Raw genomic sequence first — 21,550 nt, forward strand, 5'->3', positions numbered from 1 at the left:
TATACCCCTTCTCTTTTATCAAAAAAGAAAAGGTTTGGGTCCATATTTTTTAATATGATTTAAACATCTATCATTTGTAATTAAAGACTAGCAGCACAAAAAAAGTGGACATTGACAAGCCATATATATAAAATTGTATCATGGAGAAATGTCAGGGGATGTCCGGTAACTTTTCTCTTTTTTGATTTTTCATCTGATGTCTGAAGCCTGATTAAATCCAAATCTTAAATTGCATGTTCCATTTAGGGGGTGACGCTTCCAAATAATTTTTTTTTTTACTCAAGGCTCAAACTCGAGATTTTTAATTAAGGGTGAAATAGTCCTACCATTGCACCATAACTCATGTTAGTGAATGTCAGATAACTTTATTTAGACTTGTCTAGATTCTTCCCCAATCATTTTGAAGATACTCCCATTTTAATTTGTTTGTTTTAGTTACTTTTTAAATAATTAAAAAAAAATTCTAATTATATATTTTTTAAATATTTTAAATTTTATCTTTTATTAATTTATATAATTTTTAAATACAGAAGTTTTAGTTTTATTTTTTATAAAAGATTTTATATCCAAATTCATGTAAAATACTAGTTTGTTTGAATCAAGCCAATAAATTTAAAAATGGTGTATTAAAATCATGGTGACGATCGTTCTATGACGTTGGCATCAATAGCCATTATACCATCACGATTCACGATAAAATATTATTTCATTTTAATATTATTGCCAATGAGCCTTTTTTTACACTTTATCGCAATTTTTTTAAAAAAAACTTCTTTCTTCATATATTTATCAGTCATGCTTATAATTATTAGTCTTGAATCTACTAAACATATATATTTGTATTTTTTTCCCTTTGCGCTAGAAGCCTTAGACTTTTTTTGCGCCTTTTTGCTTTTGATAACATGGTAAAACCAAAGGCGGATCCATCTTAAAGTCAAGGGTTCATCCGAATTTCCTTTGACGAAAAATTATACTATTTATATATAATTAAAATAATATTTTATATATATATATATATAGTACATGTCGAACCCCTTCGACTAGTTCATTAATTTACTTTTTCATATTTTGAATCTCTTTACTAAAAATTCTGGCTCCTCCAATAATTACAACAACCTCTTTCATATGCCAATCTTGCAAAAGCAAGGAGATTTATCTTGTGAACAAGTGTAGTCTTGGAAATTATTTGGAAAAAAAAAGGGGAATTGGAGGGGCCAATTCTATGCAATTGCCAACTTTTATAGTCAATTTCTATTGTTTATCTCTACTAAAGTGAAGAATTTCCACTATAAAAAGTAACCCTTTATCTATGGATTCAATCAGTCAATACTAGTTAGTAGTCACACTAGACTATACACTTCTCATCTCTTTTCAATAATGCAAAGCCTTTCCATATGGATAATAACATTTATTTTAGTTGTTAGTAAGGTGCAAAGCAGGATTTTAAGACTAAATTCTTCAGATCAACTTGTCTCAAATGGAGTTGATCAAGTTGAAAATCAAGCTATGTATGGCCAATGTGAACATCTATATGGTTTCTTTCCATGTGCTGATAGTGTTGGAGGTTTCATTTTCCTAATAGCAATCTATCAATACTTGTTGATTGTTGGAGAAAAAATGGTTTCAAATGGAAGCAAAACACTCTTCAACATACTTGGTACAGGCATCTTTGGGGCTACTTTGTTTCAAATCTTGAAGGCTTTCCCAAGGATTATCTTGGTTATTGGTTAGTAAAAAAAAATGTGATTTTTATCGTTGTTTCGTTTACTCTTTTTTTTTCTTTGTTTTGTTGGGTGTGTGAACAAACGTCTAAATGCATGGTAAGTAGAAAAGAAAAGGAATGTGGCTTATAAAGTGATGATTTATTAAGTTCACTTGGTGATTAATACAACTTAAGTTAGTTACCAAAAGAAAAGAAAAGGGAAGCTACTTGTAAGATTTTGTATACTCTTAATGATGTAAAGCTTTTTGAGGAAAATTGTGTGGGCTTGGATTAAAGCGAACGATATCACATCATATAAGGATTATTTTTGTGTTGTTTTGGCTCAACAACTGATACAAGAGCTAACAGCTCGATGAGATGAGTATGAAGATGGCAAAGTGATGGTGTGGTGCTTGACTTAGTGCCTTTTGCCCGTTTACGGCGCACAATTAATCTCCAAATTAGCCCATGAATGGTGATGGATAATGTGGAACTTAGTTCAACGGGGAGATTATTGGTGAGTGTGAACAAAGTCCCACATGAAAAGTAGTAAAGAAAAGGAAGCTACTTATAAGGTGTTCAACAACAACAACATACCCAGTATAGTTCCACAAAGTGAGATCTGGGGAGGGTAGAGTGTACGCAAACTTGACCTCTACCTCAGTGGTAGAATGGTTGTTTCTGATCCTCCGCTAGTTCAAGATAAAGACAGTCCAGAAAAAGAAGTAATAGAAATAATGGAAACAACAGACAGTAATAAAACAACTGATAGTAGCTGAACAATCTAAGGTGTTGGATACTCTTAATAGTATGAGGGTTTTTGGGAAAAACCAAAACAAACAATATCCGACTATGTTAAGAGTATTTTTGGATCGTTTTAACCCGATAATTTTCTATTTACAGTCATGACTCTTTTATACCTTGATCAACTAATTATAGTTTTATGATTCTAATACTACTTTTATTGTACTGCTTTCTTGTAGCATCTGGAGTTTTTTCTAGTAAAGAGAAAGCTCAAAATCAGGTCTCTACTGGAGTAAGCACTAATGTTGGAGCCACAGTATTTAATCTTACTATTATGTGGGGAATATGTGTCATATTTGGTGCAAAAGAGAGGCATGAAAAATCAACTTTACAACCTGAAGAATCCTCAATTTTGAACTCTTTGCAAATTTTGAAGAGTAAGTTTTCTACCCGACCTTATGGCCTGTTTGGTTAAGCTTTTCGGAACCCAAAAATATTTTTTTTACTTTTCAAAAAGTTCTTATTCTAGAGAGTTAAGTTGTTTGACCAAACTTTTCGGTAAAAAATAAGTTCTCTTGAGTCGTAGCAGAAATTATTGCATAATACATACATAAATGTGCCTTTTAACTTGTTCTTAAGAAACTACAAGTAGACACATGCGTCCTATATGATATCTTGCGTGGCAATTTATATTCTATGTGTATTATGACATATAAGACGTGTGTGTCTACTAGTTCAACTTTATACAATTTTAATTATCTACTTGTAAACACCCAAAGTCGGAGGACATAGATGCGCTAGCCAACGCCAAGTTAAAAGGCACATTTATGTATAATGTCAACTACAAAAGTAGCGTTTCTTCGGAACGACTTTTAAAACCTTGACCAAACACAAATTACAGATCTAATATTGACAAAGTGTTTTTCAAATTGATTAGCCAAACACGAACTGCTACTCTGTCCACAAAAGTGAAAGTACGATTAATTCAGTTGATGGAACGAAAATTCTTGTCCAAGAAGCGCTTCTGACAAACAGCATTTCACAAAATAAACAGATTTTGAAAATTTGACCAAACAAAATATCCTTGTGAGACACAAAGAGAAGCTACATTAGCCTACATAGCTTTAAATTTTCTTGTCAATTATAGAAGCCTAAGTTGTGATCTTAATTTCTTCAATATTTTTTTTATTTTACAGATAATGGTGTTACAATTGACAAAAAGACTAATTACACTGCTGGAATTATGCTTCTCTCCTTGATCCCATTTGCTCTGATGCAACTTGTTAATGCTTTCAACACATATTTTGGAAGGCGTATCGTGATTTTCGCCACGCTTGTAATATCCGTCACATTTTTACTGTCATACTTCATTTATCAGGTAATTATATCGAATTTGATGAAGAACGTGGACAGTCTGGTGCATGAAATATCTCACGTTCATATAGAGTCTGGAGAAAGATCGCACCTTAAAGGGTTCTGATAGCTTAAAGCGAGCTGATTTTTTTTTATAGAGCACATAGTACATATAGGCGTAATACATAAATGTGCCATTTAACTTGACTTCAGCTAACATCTATGCCTCTAACTTTGGATGTGCACAAGTAGATACTTAAACTTTTATATAGTTGAATAAGTAGACACACACGTCCTACGTAGAATAATACAAATCAGTTTCTACGTATGCACACGTAGGACGCTACGTAGGATGCTTGTGATACAAGTTTAAGTTTCTAATGTGCACATCCAAAGTTGAAGGACATAAATGTCAGTTGAGGTCAAGTTAAAGGGACATGTTTATGTATTATGCCTACATAACATGTTCGTTTATTGTGAGATTTTATTCTTATTGACTTGAAAAATTTCAATTTCTTGTTTTTTTTCCCATAGCTTTTGGATCCATGGATTCAAGAAAGAAGTTTAGAATATTCGAAATATGAGAATTTGCTAGCTGCTTTTCTTCAACATGTGAAAAGGCATGCAGGAGGGATGCTAATTGATAAACAAGGACGACCTGATATTCAGGTCATCCAAAGGTAGTTTCATGTGCAGACTTGTGTCTGTTCTGATACCATGTTTAAGCGTGTGACTCTCTTATTTCAACATGTGCATTTCAGGTTATTTTCTGAGACCGATAGAGATGCAAACAAAAGCATAACACTTGTTGAATTGGAGAAATTGATAAGTGATATGCAATCTGGTAAAATTAAGGTTGACAAAAATTATGCTCTTTCCAAAATATTGACAGCTTTTGACATTAACAATGACACGAGAATCGATGAGGACGAGTTTGTTGAAGGATGCAAAAGATGGATAGAAGAAGCTAAGATGTTAGCTACAAGTGATGATTCTACTATCAAAAGGATTTTGTATGAGGTGATCTGAGTCGTTATCGATATTCTAAAATCTCTCATTTCCCCCTTATGTTTAGCGTAAACTAGTGCATTGGTACTTTTAATTGGATTTAATTAAGTTTTATACGCTTATAGTATAAAGATATATCAATGTAATGTAACATGTTATACCTTAAGAAATGATCATATATCTCATTTGGCCTTGTTTAAAAATAAAGATAGTGGTGCCTCCCTCGTCTTCAAATCTTAGATCAGTCTCTGATTATTATATAAATATTTGAGAACTTTTCGATATCTCAACAGGTTGTTCAGCAATATACTAAGAAGCAAAGGGGTGAAATAGCTCAAATTGAGCAACTAATGGCAAAAATCTTGAAGCATGTAGAAAGTCAAGCATTAGAAGCTGAACACATTCTCAAAGATGATGGAAGTCCCAACATCGAACGTATAAAAGAGTAAGTTCCTTCTAATTCCTTTAGTTTCACAAGAAACGATCGATCACATTTCGTGTGACAGACGCATTTCTCATAATTATGGATCAGTCGATTTATCACGATTGATTGTTCACACATAATTAGATTAGGTAAGCTTAGGGAGGTGATTTAAACCTATGTATTCCTAATCTTTGCAGAATCTTCCATCAATATGATAGTGATGGGAACAAGTTCATAACACAACATGAATTGGAAAAATTAGTACTTTCAGTCAAATATGGTGAAATGCAACTAAATAGCGATGATTCGGTCATGAAGGTGATGAAAGATTTTGATACAAATCGTAATAACATGATCGATGAACATGAATTTGTCGATGGGATGACAAAATGGCTCAATGAGGCTATTCGTGTGACTAATTGCAAGGACAAGAAGAGGGCCATTGATGAATATGACAAGGTAAAGTAAGCAATATTTCATACTTCTTCATATAGAAAAGATTCAACTTTTAAGGCATAATATATACATCAACGTGCTCTTTAACTTGAAGGGCATGGATGACAGCTGAGGTCAAGTTAAATGAAACGTTTATGTACTATTGTCTTTTCTAAATTAAGAAAGATCTCTTTTCGATGTCATTATTTGAAGAAAAATTGATTGTTATAGATCACTTTTGATCATCTTAGGAAAAGTATGTGTCTTTCTTTTTCAATTGAACACAAAAAGAACTTTGTTTGATTTTTTAGTCTATCTATAAGAGTAGCTCATACTTGAGTTGAGCTGAGACTCTATCGAAAACAACATCTCTATCTTCATAAAGCAAGGGTAAGGTTGTTTTAACTAACTCCTTCTTTGTTAACGCTACTAAGGACCTAGAAGTTTGTCTACTTTACTTATTAAAGATAATGAGAATTTTAAAGATTTTTCTTCCTTCATTGTAGATTCGATTCACACCAGTTGTTCAAATTTTTTATAGAAAAAATACGATTAGTCATTAATCATTTGATGGAATACTCAATACGTTTGTACATACGTTTATCCTTCGTTTCATTCTTTTTTTCTTTTTGAAGTTTCGATGTAAAGATTCCTCCTTACGATTGACTTAATGTGGTCTTGTTTTGTGTAGATTATGTGGGGTGAAGTTGAAAAATTGGTTTATGAGGTGGAAAAAGATGGAGAAATTAACTATAAGTTGTTGACATGGGCTTTTAACAAATCTATTTTTCAAGTGATTTTGGGGATTGCAATGTTGACTTTGTGTTCAAAACCACTAGTAAAAAGTATTCAAAAGTTGTCTGAAGCTATTGGAATGCCTTCTTTCCTCATTCCCTTTGTGATAGTACCATTGGCTCTAAATGCAAGAATGACAATAGCAGCAATCTTTCCAGCAAGTCAGAAGTGTTCAAAAACTGCTTCTTTGACATTCTCAGAGGTAGGTAATAATCTGTGTAGTCAAGCTTTCAAAATTTGTTTATTTTGTTACTTCTTCGAGAAGGCAGAATACATAGATAAACACTTTAACTTGACCTCAACTAATAACTAAACAACCAACTTTCTAATGCTATATCTACACCTTAACTTGGTTTAAGTTGCACATCTAGACACCTTAAGTTGCACAATTTTCGAATGTGCATTCTAGATGTGGATTCTCAAAGTTAGGGTGTTTATGGGGCCAACTTAAACCAAGTTAAGATGTTTAAATGTGCATTTTTAAAGTTGGGATGTTTAGTTGCTAATTGAGGTCAAGTTAAGATGTCTACCTATGTATTGCTTTTCGAAGAAAAGTACTTTTAAAGAGTAGTAGTTTGTATTCGGCTAAATCAATGTGAAAAGCAATTTTGGCAATATTAGAACAATAATCAACGTTCCAAAAGTTCTTCCGGAAAAAGCTACTTTTTTCAATTCTGAAAAACAACTTCTGCTACTACTTAAAAATGCTTTTCCTTCTCTGAAAGCTTGGTCAAACATCTCAATTCTCTAAAAATAAATACTTTTGGCTTCCAAAAAGCTTGGCAAAATAGGCTATACGTACGGATTGAAACGAACCTAGTAAATTTTCCTTAGACCCTGTAGTTATATTAGGAAATTCATTAATATATATAAATATCTAATTGCAAACACAATTACTAAAACGAGCTATGGGTTCAATAACAAATTCTGAATCGATAAACTTCAACTCCTCAACTAAGATAAAAGGGGAAAATATGATTGAGTAATTTTTTTCTTTTTGTTGTTGTTGTGCAAACAGATATATGGTGGAGTGATCATGAACAACATCATGGGCATGACAACACTATTGGCTATAGTGTGTGCAAAGGACTTAACTTGGGATTATTCAGCACAAGTGCTAATAGGTTTGGTAGCTTGTGCAGTAATTGGACTTCTTGCATTATTCTGTACTAGATATCCACTTTGGACAAGCCTCTTGGCATTTTCTCTTTACCCTTCTTGTCTGATGTTCTTTTACCTTCTAATTCAATGAGTACTTTGGTTGGGACTATTATATCTAGAGCCCTTTTGTGTTGAGCTCATTGTAAATAGCTAATGAACATTATGATTTGTTGAAATTAATTTTATAAGTAAATAGTTACATGTTTGGATAAAAATATTAAAACTGATGATAAACAATTGACGCGTCGACTAAAACAAATGTTGATAAGCAATTGATGTGTGGTTGTGGTAAAAATGCTAGGCATTAGGAAACTTGTTAATTAGTTGTTCATTTTCGTTAGAAAGTAATCTTTGGAAGCGTTTAGTGGCTATTTTCATAAATATTTTGATTGAATTAGTGAGGAGGGAAAAAAATATTCAATGGTTATTCTCAGTAATTTATTGAGAATTAAATTATTTTCCGTCATGCGTTTTCTCAGTGAGCTGATTTAATGGAAATAAGATTTAAAAAATCATATTTTATAGCACAAATTTCTCATCGATTCACGATAGAAAAAACCTCTATTTCTAATAGTGACTATTTCTTATGTCAATGCCTTATGTCTTCGATATTTTCATTATATCTAATTTCTATTTATTACTCTTGCATTTTTTTTCCTCTGACAAATGTTTTTCGTTCGATAGTCTATCAGAAATAATTTTTCTATCTTATAAAGATAGGATAAAATTTATATATATCCATCTTTTTCTGACCTTATTTGTAAAATCACCCTGCATATATTAATATGATTATATTGTATTTAAAATTTACTACACTAAAATATAAGGGCTTCAACTAAAATTTAAGGGGCTATTTAAAGGGATAATATTTAATTATTTTATTCATTCTCAACACTCGAACTTAAAATTGAGTAGATTAGTTAATTAAAGAGTTACTTAGGCTAATTTATATGATTGTCTTTTCAACTTTAGGAAAAAGAAAGCACAAAGAATCTTCAAGAAACCACTTGGACAACAAAAAATCTTTTGTATTGTCAAAATCAGATTAGAGACCCCCACCCACCTTCTCTTTCCTGTTTTTTTAAATTAAAAAAATCATGCTTTTATTCAGAAAGCTACAAAAGGGGTATTAAAATACTAAGAGCTCATTTGCTACCAGGAATAAGTGATAATTAGTTTTGAAACTAATTTTAGAATGAATTTATTTTATATTTGGTTGAGATAAAATCATAAAATAATATTAAGATCAAAATAACAGTTGTGAAATAATTAATAATTCCATTATACTGAAATAATTTATTCCTTATCCAAACGAGCTTCAAGTGTTTTTACTTTTAATGCTATTATTTAAAATAAGAAGAGGACTTGCCGTAGATGAGACTGCTCCTCTCTTAGTTAAAGGTTTCGAGTTCGAGTCATGAGTATGAAAAAATTCTTGGTAAGGAACATTACCCCTCAAATGAGGCCCTATTTGGCGCGAATTCAGAAAAATCGAACTTCAATACGAATATCAAACATCCGAAAAAATCCAAAAAGAAAAAGAAAAAAAAGATTAATTTGCAACTTATATGGATAAACACCTTAACATAATCATTGATTAATTTGTCCCCACATTAAAACAAATAATTACTTTTTTTTATTTTTTATCTGGTGTCTAATAATTGTATTAGGATTCGATTAAATTCGATTTATGAATTAAAGAGTCTATTTTAAGGGACGACGCTTTCAACATTTTTTTTTTTCAAAATTCAAACTCAAACTTTTAATTAAGAATGGAGAAATCTTTGCTTAACATCACAACTCATATATAAAAGTAATTACGAATTAATCAAATCATGGATACGTATGAAACATGATATAAAAGAAGGTTAATTTTCTTCATTATCCATATATAAATAATCATTTTCGACGTGGACATCATTGAATTTTTTTAATATTATTTCTTTTGTATATATATTTTTTCTTGAATAACACGTCGTTAATTGTAATGTAATAATAAAATTAAAGAATCTATTTGCATTCGTCATGGTGACACCTTATCTAAACCTATATGAAAGTATTGGAATCTTGAATTATTTCCTAATAACAGTGGCTAAATACAAAACAACTTAATTAATTTATGGATTTATTCAACTAGAAGTTAGGGAGGAAATATTAAAAATATTTTATAACAAATTTTAATGTAATGAAACATAAATTGCAATCACAAATAAAATATGAGAAAACATAATTTTATTAATAAAATATGTGGTACAAATTTATTTATTCCATTGATTGGTCTCTCTAAATTTTCTTCTTGATTTGTGAGCCGTTAGTGCCATGTTTCTTGAACTAGGATGATTTGAATTTGATTTTCATTGTGATTCGAGGGCAGTTAATGGCGTATTTTTCGAACTAGGATGATATGGACCTCCTAGAGATTTGTTTTGATCTCCATTGATATTTGTGAATATAATATTCTATGAATTTGTGGAATATTCGAGATGCCTTTTCAAGGGAATATAATACAATTTATATAGACATGAATTAGGGTTTAATGTAGAGTAACCTCCAAGTAACCCTAATTGAAATAAGACTCGTCTTGTAGAGTCCTACAAAATTTTGATGTCTACAGTTACTTATATAAACTATTTACACGCCAAAGATAGACGAAAAGAATCACAACAGGTTAAGGTTAGCTAAAAGTAAAAATTTAGTCGCACTCAATATTAACATCAAATTAAAAAACATAATTATAATAATAGCATTTATTTTAATATCTTTTCAATATTGTGGAGAAATACTTTTATTGAAAACATATAATATAATATAACATAACATGAAAGATTGATTTCATAAATAACATGTGTGTTAAAGTGAAATATTATTATTTACTACTAAAAAAAATATTTACCTTAACAATGAAGTTATTGGCGTAGTCAGAAATTTCATGAAAAATGCTCAAATTTTGGATAGTAATTTTTTTTAAAAAAAACAGCTCAATATATATTCTATCTTGCATGCCTACGTACCTTTGCACCCAATTACCATCGACCTAATGCTCACTTAACATCAAAGTTGTGCGTTTTTTAATATCTTACAAATTTTAAGCAGGCCAAAGCAAATAAAAAATGCAAACGCAAAAAATAGAATCTGGGCGTCATATATGTTTTGTACATACCTTTGTCATTGCGCTACATATTTTCATTGATTTTGACAGTATACTAATATAAAGTTAAATTTAACCTATATAAAATGCAATTTAGTAACAAAGGGTGTTCAATTTTAACATCCTAAGATTACTATAGCTCCGACCTCATAAATAAATTCTTTTTTTTATAGTAATTATTATAAATAATGATTATTATAGAATAATAGTGGTAGGCGTTACTAGTTGAGTGGTTGGTGAATATTTCCTTTTTTGACTAAGAATATGAATACGTGTTGAGTGAGCACTGATAAATTTCTAATGCTAAATCAAGTGCCACTAGGCACGACAAAAATTCAACAATTGTCGATGGTCAAGTAATTTATTCTTATTTCTATTTGGCTTATATTAAATTATTTTTTTTAATATTAAAATCCGTTTCCAAATATGAAAAAAGAAGTCGTCAATTTCAGTTGGAGTTTGGTGACAGTCTAATACAGACATCCTTCTTAAATTGTGGTAGTCAATATATATGGTCACTTCTACTCGTTTCCTACTCTTTATTGTTCGAATTCGAGATTTCTAAAATGAATCAGTTTTATCATTATATAATAATTTATGTTGGTATATTTCAATTTTCGTTTTTCTTAATCATCTCTAAAAATTACTTTTTAAATAATATCTCCAATTAGAGTCTTAACACATATTAGTGATACTTAATTATTTTTATAATAGTATAGTTTTTTAAAATCACAAGAAATTATACCTTTTTTTGCCACAAAAAATTCTTATTTCGAAATAAATAAATAAATTACTTTTATACAACATCAAATTATTAGGAGACAACGGAGCCCACTGAGAATCAAATTTTACATATATATCTTCTCACCAACTCCTTTTCTTAGTAATTCCAATTAATAGTTATTTCAACTTAGCTTTCATTAGCTAAATATTTGTATTTCCTAGAATAAAATGTCAAATTTAAAGTCATTTTTCACAAAATCTTATCCAATTAGGAGCTATACTCAACTTTCCACCTGTCCATTTTGTCATGTTGTAATCTTTGTCTCTTATGTTAGATTTTCTTGAAATTTGCCATATTTAAAATGTTATAATATTTGTGTGAATATATATATATATATATATAATTTAAAAAGTATTGGAGCTTTAATTAATTTGAAGACACGACACTTAAGGTACCTTAATGAGGAAAATATTTCCTACCAGAATTTATAGGCTCGAACCTGATTTCTATGTGAAAGAATTTTATTTATTCCATCATAACTTTTAATAATAAAATGCGTGATTTTAAATATTTTAAAAATATTTATGTAGTTATAAAAAATCATGACATTATGTGTAAAACAATTTATTTTTTTAAAAAACATATCGAGAAATTGTTCTTTTTTGGAACATGTTTAAAAAATAGCATCATAAAAACGGAGCAAAGAAATTGCTCCAGTTATATAGATTAACTAAGCCAATAATATTCATTTTTTTATGACCATAGTGTTTGGAATAAATTTTGCGCACCTCAATTAATTTAGTGGGGTATCCATTACCTCTCACCAACAATAAATATCGATAATTCTATCCATTAACATTAAAATAAATGCAAAGAATCACTTAATATATTTTGTCTCCACTGAAATTTGAATCAATAATATTAACTTAGGGGTGGGAATTTGTCTTGGTATGTCCAAATAAAGGCTAATCTAATCTTTTTCAAAAGAGAAAGTGTTAACACTTGATTAATCAAACGTCTTTTGACAAATATAGTTTAAATAAAGACTATTTTTCACTTACTAGATAATGTTCAACCATAATCACTGATTAGTCTCTCTATAAAAAAATTAATCTCTAATTTTTTTTCTAATCAAGTTGGAGATCATATATAATTGTGAAATGACCCCCTTTCTATACGTGGACACCACTAAACTTATTTATTTTCTTTCTTCGCATATTATTTGTGTTTTCTCGGGTTTTGAATATCACATTATTTTGTTGTTATACTGTTCATTTCTAGGTATGTTGTGTACAATTTTTTATTTCACGCAATTTTGTTGTTGTTATTATCTTTATTTTTCTATCCTCCATCTTTTACAAACTTCTTAGAAATATTTTATTTTAATTTGAGGGTCTATCAAAAACAACTACTTTATATCTACAAAATAGAAATAAGATCTGCGTACACTTTAATCTTTATAAATTCTAAAAAATTGCCAATATAAATCTAAATTAATCAGGAAAAAAATAATATAAAGTTTTAAAAAATAATATAAAGTTTGGGGTGGAAAAATTCTTTTAAGCTCTTGTCAATTGGACATTTGGTGGTTGGTGAGTCAATCAAAGTTTCTCAAAATTTATTCAAATATATTTAAGTTCTTATAATATTTATAATATAATAACGGCAAAGAAAAGTAAACCAATTTTTAGGTTCATTATCCATAAGCTTTTTATGAGGACATCTATTATAAAGGGGAAAACACTTATATCCCAAAAATAAAAAGTATTTATCCTAAAATATTTTAATATTTTAATATTTTTTTATTTTAAAATAATATAAATTTATTTTAAAATTTGCATGCTGATGTCAGCACCCACCCCATATGATACCGATAGAGTATCAATGTATCGACAGAGTTTCACAAAGGATTAAACTCAGTCTTATATGATATTGATATGGTATCAATATATTGATGGAATATCACAAATAATATATTTTCTACTAATTTAAAATTTAATAATAAGACAGTCGCTTTAATAATTTTTTCTTAATTACTTTATTTTTATTTCTTAAAAAAATAGCTCAATCATATATGATACCAATACAGTATCAATATACCGACGGAGTGTCACAGAGAATTAAGCTCAGTCCTATATGATATCAATATGGTATCAATATACCGATAGAGTATAACAGAGGATTAATTCATAACAGTGATACTGACATCATGCGCGACATTCAAAAGGAGAAAGTGGGGTAAGAAAGTAAATAATTTGAGTCATGGGTCCATAAAGAATAAATAATTTGGATTTTGTCCAATTTTAATAAATAATTTCACAATTAAATCTATTTTGTGTATTTTTCCTATTAAATATCCTTTCCCCCTTCTGAATTACACATAATGAATTTTAATAAATTAATAAAATCAACCATTTTAAACTATAGTAACTGAAAGTATTGGAATATTGATTATTTTCATAACAATAACAATGACTAAATACAAAGCAATTTAATGGGTTTTATTGTATCACGAAGTTAGGTACTCAGTTATTTTTTTTTGGGAATAATTGTATATATTGTTTCTTAATTATTGGTAAATCCTACCTTTTGATCTTTGTGTATATAACTAAGCACATGATTAACTTTTAATTTATTAAAATATGTATTTTTGGTTTCATGTCATGTTATCAGTACAAATGATGTCATTATAAAGAGGTTATTGAGGGTATTAAAAGGGCTAAAATGACAATTTATTGATATTTGAGGGATTATAAGTGCAAATTTCCCTTTTTATTATGAGATTAATTTTAAAAAGTCAATATTAAGGTTTGGTGAACTCAATGGTGTATTTCCTAGAAAGCCCTTGATTAATTGCCATTTGAACAATTGGGGGTTGGTAGGTCAACAAAATCTTCTATAAATTCACTCCAATTTCATAAACACCTTAGAGGACTTCAAATATTTTTGAACCCTCAATAATATCCAATATCCAAATATCTAACTTTCAAACTTTCCTTTAAAAAAAAATAAAAAAACTTGAGACAATTTCCATGGCTTCTTCTTCTAATTCTTTTATTTGTATGATTATTTTGTTAATTGCATCATTTGGACATGTTCATGGATGCTATGACTCGATAATTAGCTTCGGCGATTCTCTAGCCGATACCGGAAACTTAATTCGATTCTCAAAATTCAATAATATTGTTGCTTCTTCCGTGCCTCCTTATGGTGAAACCTTCTTTCATCATCCTACCGGTCGATTTTCTGATGGTCGTCTCGTTATAGATTTCATCGGTACGTATAAATAACATTCTTGACATTTTTTTAAATCTTTTAGCTGACGTGGTAGTATTAATATATTTATATATATCAAAGAAAAGGTTCCATTCTTTTCTCTCTACATATATCCCATATCTATGAAATCCATATTTTTGACACAGCATAAATATATACATTGAGAATCACGAAATTTCTACAAACATTAAATGTTAAATATGTATACATACATTCCTCCGTCTCAATTTATGCAACAGTGTTTCACTCAAAAAATGAAAGTATTTTGAAACTTGTGATGATTTTTGCAGCTGAGGGTATGGGATTTCCACTAGTGCCACCATATGCTGGTGTTATGACAAACATGTCAAGTAGCAAAAATTCAATAAGAGGAGTGAATTTTGCAGTGGCTGGAGCAACAGCTGTGGATATTTCATATTTAGAGAAAAGAGGAATAAAGAATCCTGCCACTAATGTTTCATTAGGCACTCAATTGGATTGGTTCAAACAAATATTGCCAATTTTTTGTGAGTCACCAACAAGTAAGTCCCCACTACATTATTTTTTTTATATTTTTTTTTGACTTATTCCTATTTTTATTTTTTTTGGGAAACCTCAAAGTTGACCAAGCACCATATTAGGAGATGACATGTCATTTTCACCAACAAAATTGTGGTGGAATCTAGGAGATTTTTCGTTTTTAATCAGATGTTTAGAATTAGAATTACGGATATGAAAAATTTTCTGATAAGGAATGTTTCTTCCCTTAACTAGACTAAACACCGTAGAAGATGTGATTCGTCATTTTCAAGAATCGGAACTAAGGATATAGTGGAATGAATCTGATTTCTTCTCCTTTAATTAAAGATTTTAAGTTTAAACATCATATACGAAAACAATATCGATAGAAAGTGCTTCGTCTTTAAAAAAAAAATAAGTAGATTACATGTCATTTTACCACCAAAGGTGTGGGGGATGAACATGATTTTTTCATTCTTGAGGTTTTGAGTTTGAAAAAAATTATGATAGGGAGCGTTACGTTAACCTCTTAAATGAACTGTACATGTAAATTTGAATCAATTCCAAAAAGATGCTATGCCATTTTCGTAACAAATACGTAAAAGAAATTCTAAGCAAGTTAAAAATAAAATAAGATTGATATATAACCTTAACTTAAGTGGTAGTACCTATATTCATGGTAAGCAACCAATTTTTTGCTTTTTCTCTACTCAAATTATTAATTAGTGCTAATATCCTATTTTTACATATTAGTATAATAACTTTTTTATTGAATAATGTACAAAGTCATTAATCTTACTTTCGGTTTAACGTTGCGTAACACCTAGTTTACAAGTCCACTACGTCATTAAGTAGTTATATTTTGTTTCAATTTATATAGCGTAATCTGCACATGAAGTTTTAAGAAAGAAATGAGAACTTTTAAAATTTGTGATTTTGAATATGACATATTTATTGTAACGATAAACTTTTTGAAATTTTGTTTTCTTAAATATACCATAATATTTTTTTGTTGCTATAAATATTTATAATTAATTAAGGATAAATAAAAAATTTAAATTAAATTATTTTTACATTTTAAAATATATTTATTCTTTTTGGAATAAAAAGATGCAAAAGTCATCACACTCTTAAACCACAAATTCAAGAGTAGGCCAACCTCTATTATTTCTACCCTTCTATTTATTGGAAAAAAGAATAATTTATTAGAAAAGACTTGACAAGGTGTAGTTGAGAAGTTTATCCAACTATAAGTTCACGCTTTAAGTAAAGAAAAGTGGTTACTAATCAACAAATCAAACCAGCATCGATTCTGGTGCAGTGATAAGATTGCTTTATTTTTAATCAGATATTTTGAATTTGAGTTTAAGTATAAACAAAATTATATTAGAAGCACCACCTCAAATGAGCCTTATAGTAAGTGATTCGAATTTAAATAAAATTCTGATATAAACTCCGAACACCGATAAAAAACAAACAAAAAAAATCAACAAATCAAAGATGAATAGAGTTTCTCCATGAGGAAAAGAAATCTAGTCATACCAAATTAATTACTCCCCCGTCCCATTTTATGTGTGGCCATTTGAGTTTTGATAGTTAAACTTTTCAATTTTGATTTTAAATTATTTGAATATAGTTTTTAAAGTTTTTTTTCGAAAATAAAATTCATATATTTAAAAATTAAGTTAAAAAGTATTTTGACTCACAATAATTAATAAGTTCAAATATTTAAAAGGTGTATGAAAAATTTACAATAATTTTTTTTAACTCTCGAAATTTGAACACTGCCACATAAATTGGAACTATTTTAAAATTTTTTTAAAAATAAATAGTGTTTTTTGGATTATATCTTTTTGTAAAATTGAAAACTAAAACTATTACACGTATTATTTAATAACAGTATTCTCCACTAGACCCTCAACATGCATTTATAATATACTAATTAACATTTTAATTTTGTATCATGGCAACATAAGATTTTTAAAAAAAAGATGACAATTTTTTTTTTAAAAAAATAGAAAATAGTAATTAGGAGGAAAATAGATGAATTTTTTAAAAGGTTTTGAGCAATTTTGATTTTATTTCTAAAATGTTTTTTTTTCTTAAAGTTGTCTCTATAAATCATTATTATTCTAACTATTTGAAATATTTATCAGGTTGCAAAGAATATCTTGGAAATTCACTAGTTTTAATGGGGGAAATTGGAGGAAATGATTATAATCATCCATTTTCTCAAGGAAAATCAGGAGAAGAAGTTCAGTCATTTGTGCCTGCAGTTATTTCAGCCATTGGCCTAGCCATTAATGTAAGTACCAATTATTATATTTATTAATTTAATTCATGTATTTTATACTAGAAAAATAGAATTAACAACGATTTTTTCTTCTAATCGATTGTTAATTATTATTTCTAAATAAGGTTTTCCCATAATAGCCATGAACAAGTGTCATTGCCCATGGGGCAAATAAGGGGGGTATATTTATTAAACTAGTACGACTGGACCTCATTTGAAGGGCGGTCCATTTTTTTTTACTATACATATATTGTCACAAATAAACTGTCCAAAATCAATTATTGATCTTAAATAGTATTAGTGATAGATATTTTTGTTGTTTAACTATGAAGTTTATCAGTCTCTTAGATCATATTTTTGTAGTGTTATTAATTGAGATTTGTTTGATTATATTTGCAGGAATTAATTGAACTTGGAGCACAAACATTGATAGTACCTGGAAATCTACCAATTGGATGTTCATCTTCTTATCTAACAATTTTTAAAAATTCAAATAAAAAAGATTATGATGATTCAACTGGTTGTATTAATTGGTTAAATGATTTTGCTGAATATCATAACCAATTACTTCAACAAGAAATTCATAGACTTCGTGATGTTCATCCTCATGCCAACATAATCTATGCTGATTACTACAATGCAGCCATGCAAATTTACAAATCTCCCAAAAATTTTGGTAAGTTTTTTTTTTTTTTAGATTTAACTTGTATACTCTTAACGGTAAAATATTTTTAACATACTACTATAATAGATTATTGAATAGCGACGGACGAATCAGGCGAAAAGCCATCCGAGATTTGGGATTTTAATTTAGTCAGAAATGTATCGGAAACAATCACTACAAAAAAAAAAAAACACGTAAATTTTCAACAGAAATGTCCAAGGGAGGTTCGTCAAAAGCTTTTTAGAAAGACATTTTAAATTTCCAATGGACCTCCCTCCGAAATTTTCGTTAGAAATTGGCGTGTTTTTATAGTAGTGTATTTGCGATGAGATCAAATTTCTGGCAGAATTTTGATAGAAAATCCGTCTGAAATGCGCATTTTTATAATAGTACATGTCCAATTTTTCCAGTTACTAATTCAACTTATTATAGTCGATTACTCATATTTCATTTATCTTTTAAGTCATTAAACAACATAAAAAATTATTTAAATTGTCAGCACATAGAAGTTAAGTGTCATCATTATTTCCATAACATCAATTTGCAATGTATTTAATCACAATTTAAATTTTGTTATGTAGGTTTTACAAGCACTATTGTAGCATGTTGTGGAGGAGGTGGTCCATACAATTATGACTCAAATACACCATGTGGATCAGAATCCTCAAATTATTGTGATAGTCCTTCTTCATATGTTAGTTGGGATGGTGTACATTTGACAGAGGCAGCATACAAATTAATAGCCAAAGGTTTATTACAAGGTCCATACACAATTCCTCAAATGAATGGACTTTGTAATAAGGGAATATCTGACCAATAATGCATATATATATATATATATATATATTACAAGGGATTGTGTATATATAAAAATGTCCAATATTTTAGAGACTTTTATTGAAAGTTGGAATTGTAACATACATACAACAACTTTTAATTGGCTTGATATGCAACTTTGAAAGTAATCTTGTAATTCTTCTTGACATTCAAATAACTTTATTCAAGTTTACAATTTTTGATTTGGTATAGTTTATAGGCTTGTCCGTTTTATGTATATCCAGTGTCAATTATTATATTACAAATTTTGTATATAAAGAGAGTACTATGTATTGTAAGAATACATCATATAAATTGAATTCAAAAATTAATCAACAAATTCAAGCTAAGTCTAATTTTCGAAATTGACTGTTAACAACTACTACTAGTCTACTACTACTAGGCTAGCTAGACTAATCGTCTTCGGTAGTTAAACTTTTTGTATATAAACATATCATATATTATGAGAATACTAATTAAATTGACGAGTTTATGCTAATTGAGATTGAACAAATCCTCCTTCTTTATTCAAACTTGAGGGCGACAAAGCGAGCTACGATATCAATTCATCTCTCCATTTTCTGTGAAAGGGGGACAGGGAGCATAATTTCATTCCCTTCACCCAAGTATAGTTCAAGCAATTTGGAATTGTGAAGATAAGGGAAACTGGAGATATATATGGAACAAGTTAAATAACCTGGTCCAACCAACGTACAACTGAAGTTCAAGTCACACTAAGACTAGACTCCTATATCGACAAGGCTACTATTTCTTGTAGCTAATTGAAGTTGACTAGAATTAGATTATTTATAAATTGCAGTATTATCATAGTAGTAATAGTTATTGTATTAGGACTCTAATTATAGCTAGCTTAGGATTCTACAATTCACTCCTATATGAACATGTACTCTATAGTTTTAATCATCAATACAACCTTGATTTCTCTCATTCTTGTGTTGAGAATTCTACATGGTATCAGAGCATTAAAGCCCTTCCGCTATCTTATAATATTGATCAAATAAAAAAAGAACCACACGTTCAAACTGCAATGACCACCTCCACCAACACACTCTGTCCATCTCCTCACTTCATCATCTCATTGCCTCTTGCTCCATTAAACTTAAATTAACAAACTATCTTATATGGATGATGCAGTTGATTCAGGCGATGAGATTAACATGTCTCATTACAAAGAATGAACCAACTAAAAGTAGTTGTTCCACCGAAAATGCTGATGAGAAAGTTGTGGCTTGGGAGGAGAAAGATGTGTTGCTAAGGGGTAGGATCTCAGGCACCTTGAAAAGGATGTACTTGATTGTGGGCTGCTCATTTGCCAAAGAGATGTGGGAATGCTTAGAAGAAATTTATCTTTAAACAACAAAAGATAAAGAGTTTCAGTTTAAACACCACCATTGAAGTATTAGGCTAGGAACCAAAAATATTGATGACTATATTAAGAAATTCAAAGGCATATGTGATGGCCTTGCATCCATACTCAAACATTGGATAAAGATTGCAAAGTCATCAATTTTGCTAGAGGTTTAGGGCTCAAATACAAGACCTTCATAACTGTCATGCTAAGTAAGGCACCATATTCCACTCTTAACCAATTTGTTAATACTCTCACGGGTTTTGATAGGGAAAATGTAGAAGAGGTGTCACAACAAAATCTTAACATGGCATTCTCTGCCCAAAGAGGCAGGGGAAGAAGAAACAACAACTTCAACTCCGAAGGAAGAGACAACAACACAAAGAAGAAACTACCAGAAAACTAGAGACACAAATGTATTACACGATAAAGGCAATAATAGTTGGTATACAACTTTTGGAGTGAACACTGAATTGGGTTGGTATGTGCTTGCGCATGATCAACAACAACTAGGCTGCTATTTGTACCGAAGCATTTACAGAATAAGTCTTTGTTGATTTTTTTTATAAGGTCCAAGGATCAACTAGGAAGCTATTCATACTGAAGCATTGACAAACAAGTTTTGCTGGGTTTCAAAGCAAGTTAGGAGTAACTGTTCCTACACTCTCTAGCTTGAGGGAAAGTGTTGAAGATAAGAGAAACTGAAGATATATATGAAAAAGGTTAAACAACCTAGTCCAATCAACATATAACAGGAGTTCGAGTCACACTAAGACTAGACTCCTATATCGACTAGGCTACTACTTTTTGTACTAGTAGAAGTCGACTAGAATTAGATTATTTATAAATTACAGTATTATCATATTAGTGATAGTTATTGTAGTAGGACTCTAATTATAGCTAGTTTATTATTCTACAATTCACTTCTATAAAAAATTCATGTACTTCATAATTTTAATCATCAATACAACCTTAATTTCTCTAGTTCTTTTCTTGAAAATTCTACCTAACATGCGCGCATCAACTTTAGCGTGCATTTGGGGAAGAGTTAGCACTATTACAAGTTTGAAAGTAATCATGTGATTATTCTTGATATGCAATCATTTAATTTATTAGTCAATGTCATGTTTGTTTTATTTG

General features: G+C 29.6%; 2 protein-coding genes across 4 annotated transcripts; both read left to right on the top strand.

Annotated features, from left to right (window-relative positions):
* Positions 1-1,313: 1,313 nt before the first annotated feature.
* LOC129896191 (sodium/calcium exchanger NCL1-like) lies at positions 1,314-7,798 on the top strand. 3 transcript variants are annotated; one of them, XM_055972034.1, is made up of 9 exons: positions 1,317-1,726; positions 2,686-2,883; positions 3,643-3,824; positions 4,334-4,479; positions 4,561-4,819; positions 5,101-5,252; positions 5,429-5,690; positions 6,358-6,667; positions 7,480-7,798. In XM_055972034.1, the coding sequence occupies exons 1-9, from the start codon at positions 1,378-1,380 to the stop codon at positions 7,632-7,634; spliced, it is 2,013 nt and encodes a 670-aa protein (XP_055828009.1). In that variant the 5' UTR covers positions 1,317-1,377; the 3' UTR covers positions 7,635-7,798. The 3 variants fall into 3 exon arrangements, with proteins under 3 accessions (XP_055828010.1, XP_055828009.1, XP_055828008.1); XM_055972033.1 differs by having other exon boundaries at positions 1,318-1,726; positions 6,358-6,663; XM_055972035.1 differs by lacking the exon at positions 6,358-6,667 and having other exon boundaries at positions 1,314-1,726.
* Positions 7,799-14,422: 6,624 nt separating this feature from the next.
* LOC129896269 (GDSL esterase/lipase At1g28590) lies at positions 14,423-19,258 on the top strand. Its single transcript, XM_055972124.1, has 5 exons — positions 14,423-14,770; positions 15,061-15,291; positions 17,425-17,573; positions 17,961-18,237; positions 18,807-19,258. The coding sequence occupies exons 1-5, from the start codon at positions 14,527-14,529 to the stop codon at positions 19,043-19,045; spliced, it is 1,140 nt and encodes a 379-aa protein (XP_055828099.1). The 5' UTR covers positions 14,423-14,526; the 3' UTR covers positions 19,046-19,258.
* Positions 19,259-21,550: the final 2,292 nt, after the last annotated feature.

The sequence above is a fragment of the Solanum dulcamara genome, chromosome 7 (genome assembly GCF_947179165.1).
Source record: "Solanum dulcamara chromosome 7, daSolDulc1.2, whole genome shotgun sequence".
Lineage (NCBI taxonomy): Eukaryota > Viridiplantae > Streptophyta > Magnoliopsida > Solanales > Solanaceae > Solanum > Solanum dulcamara.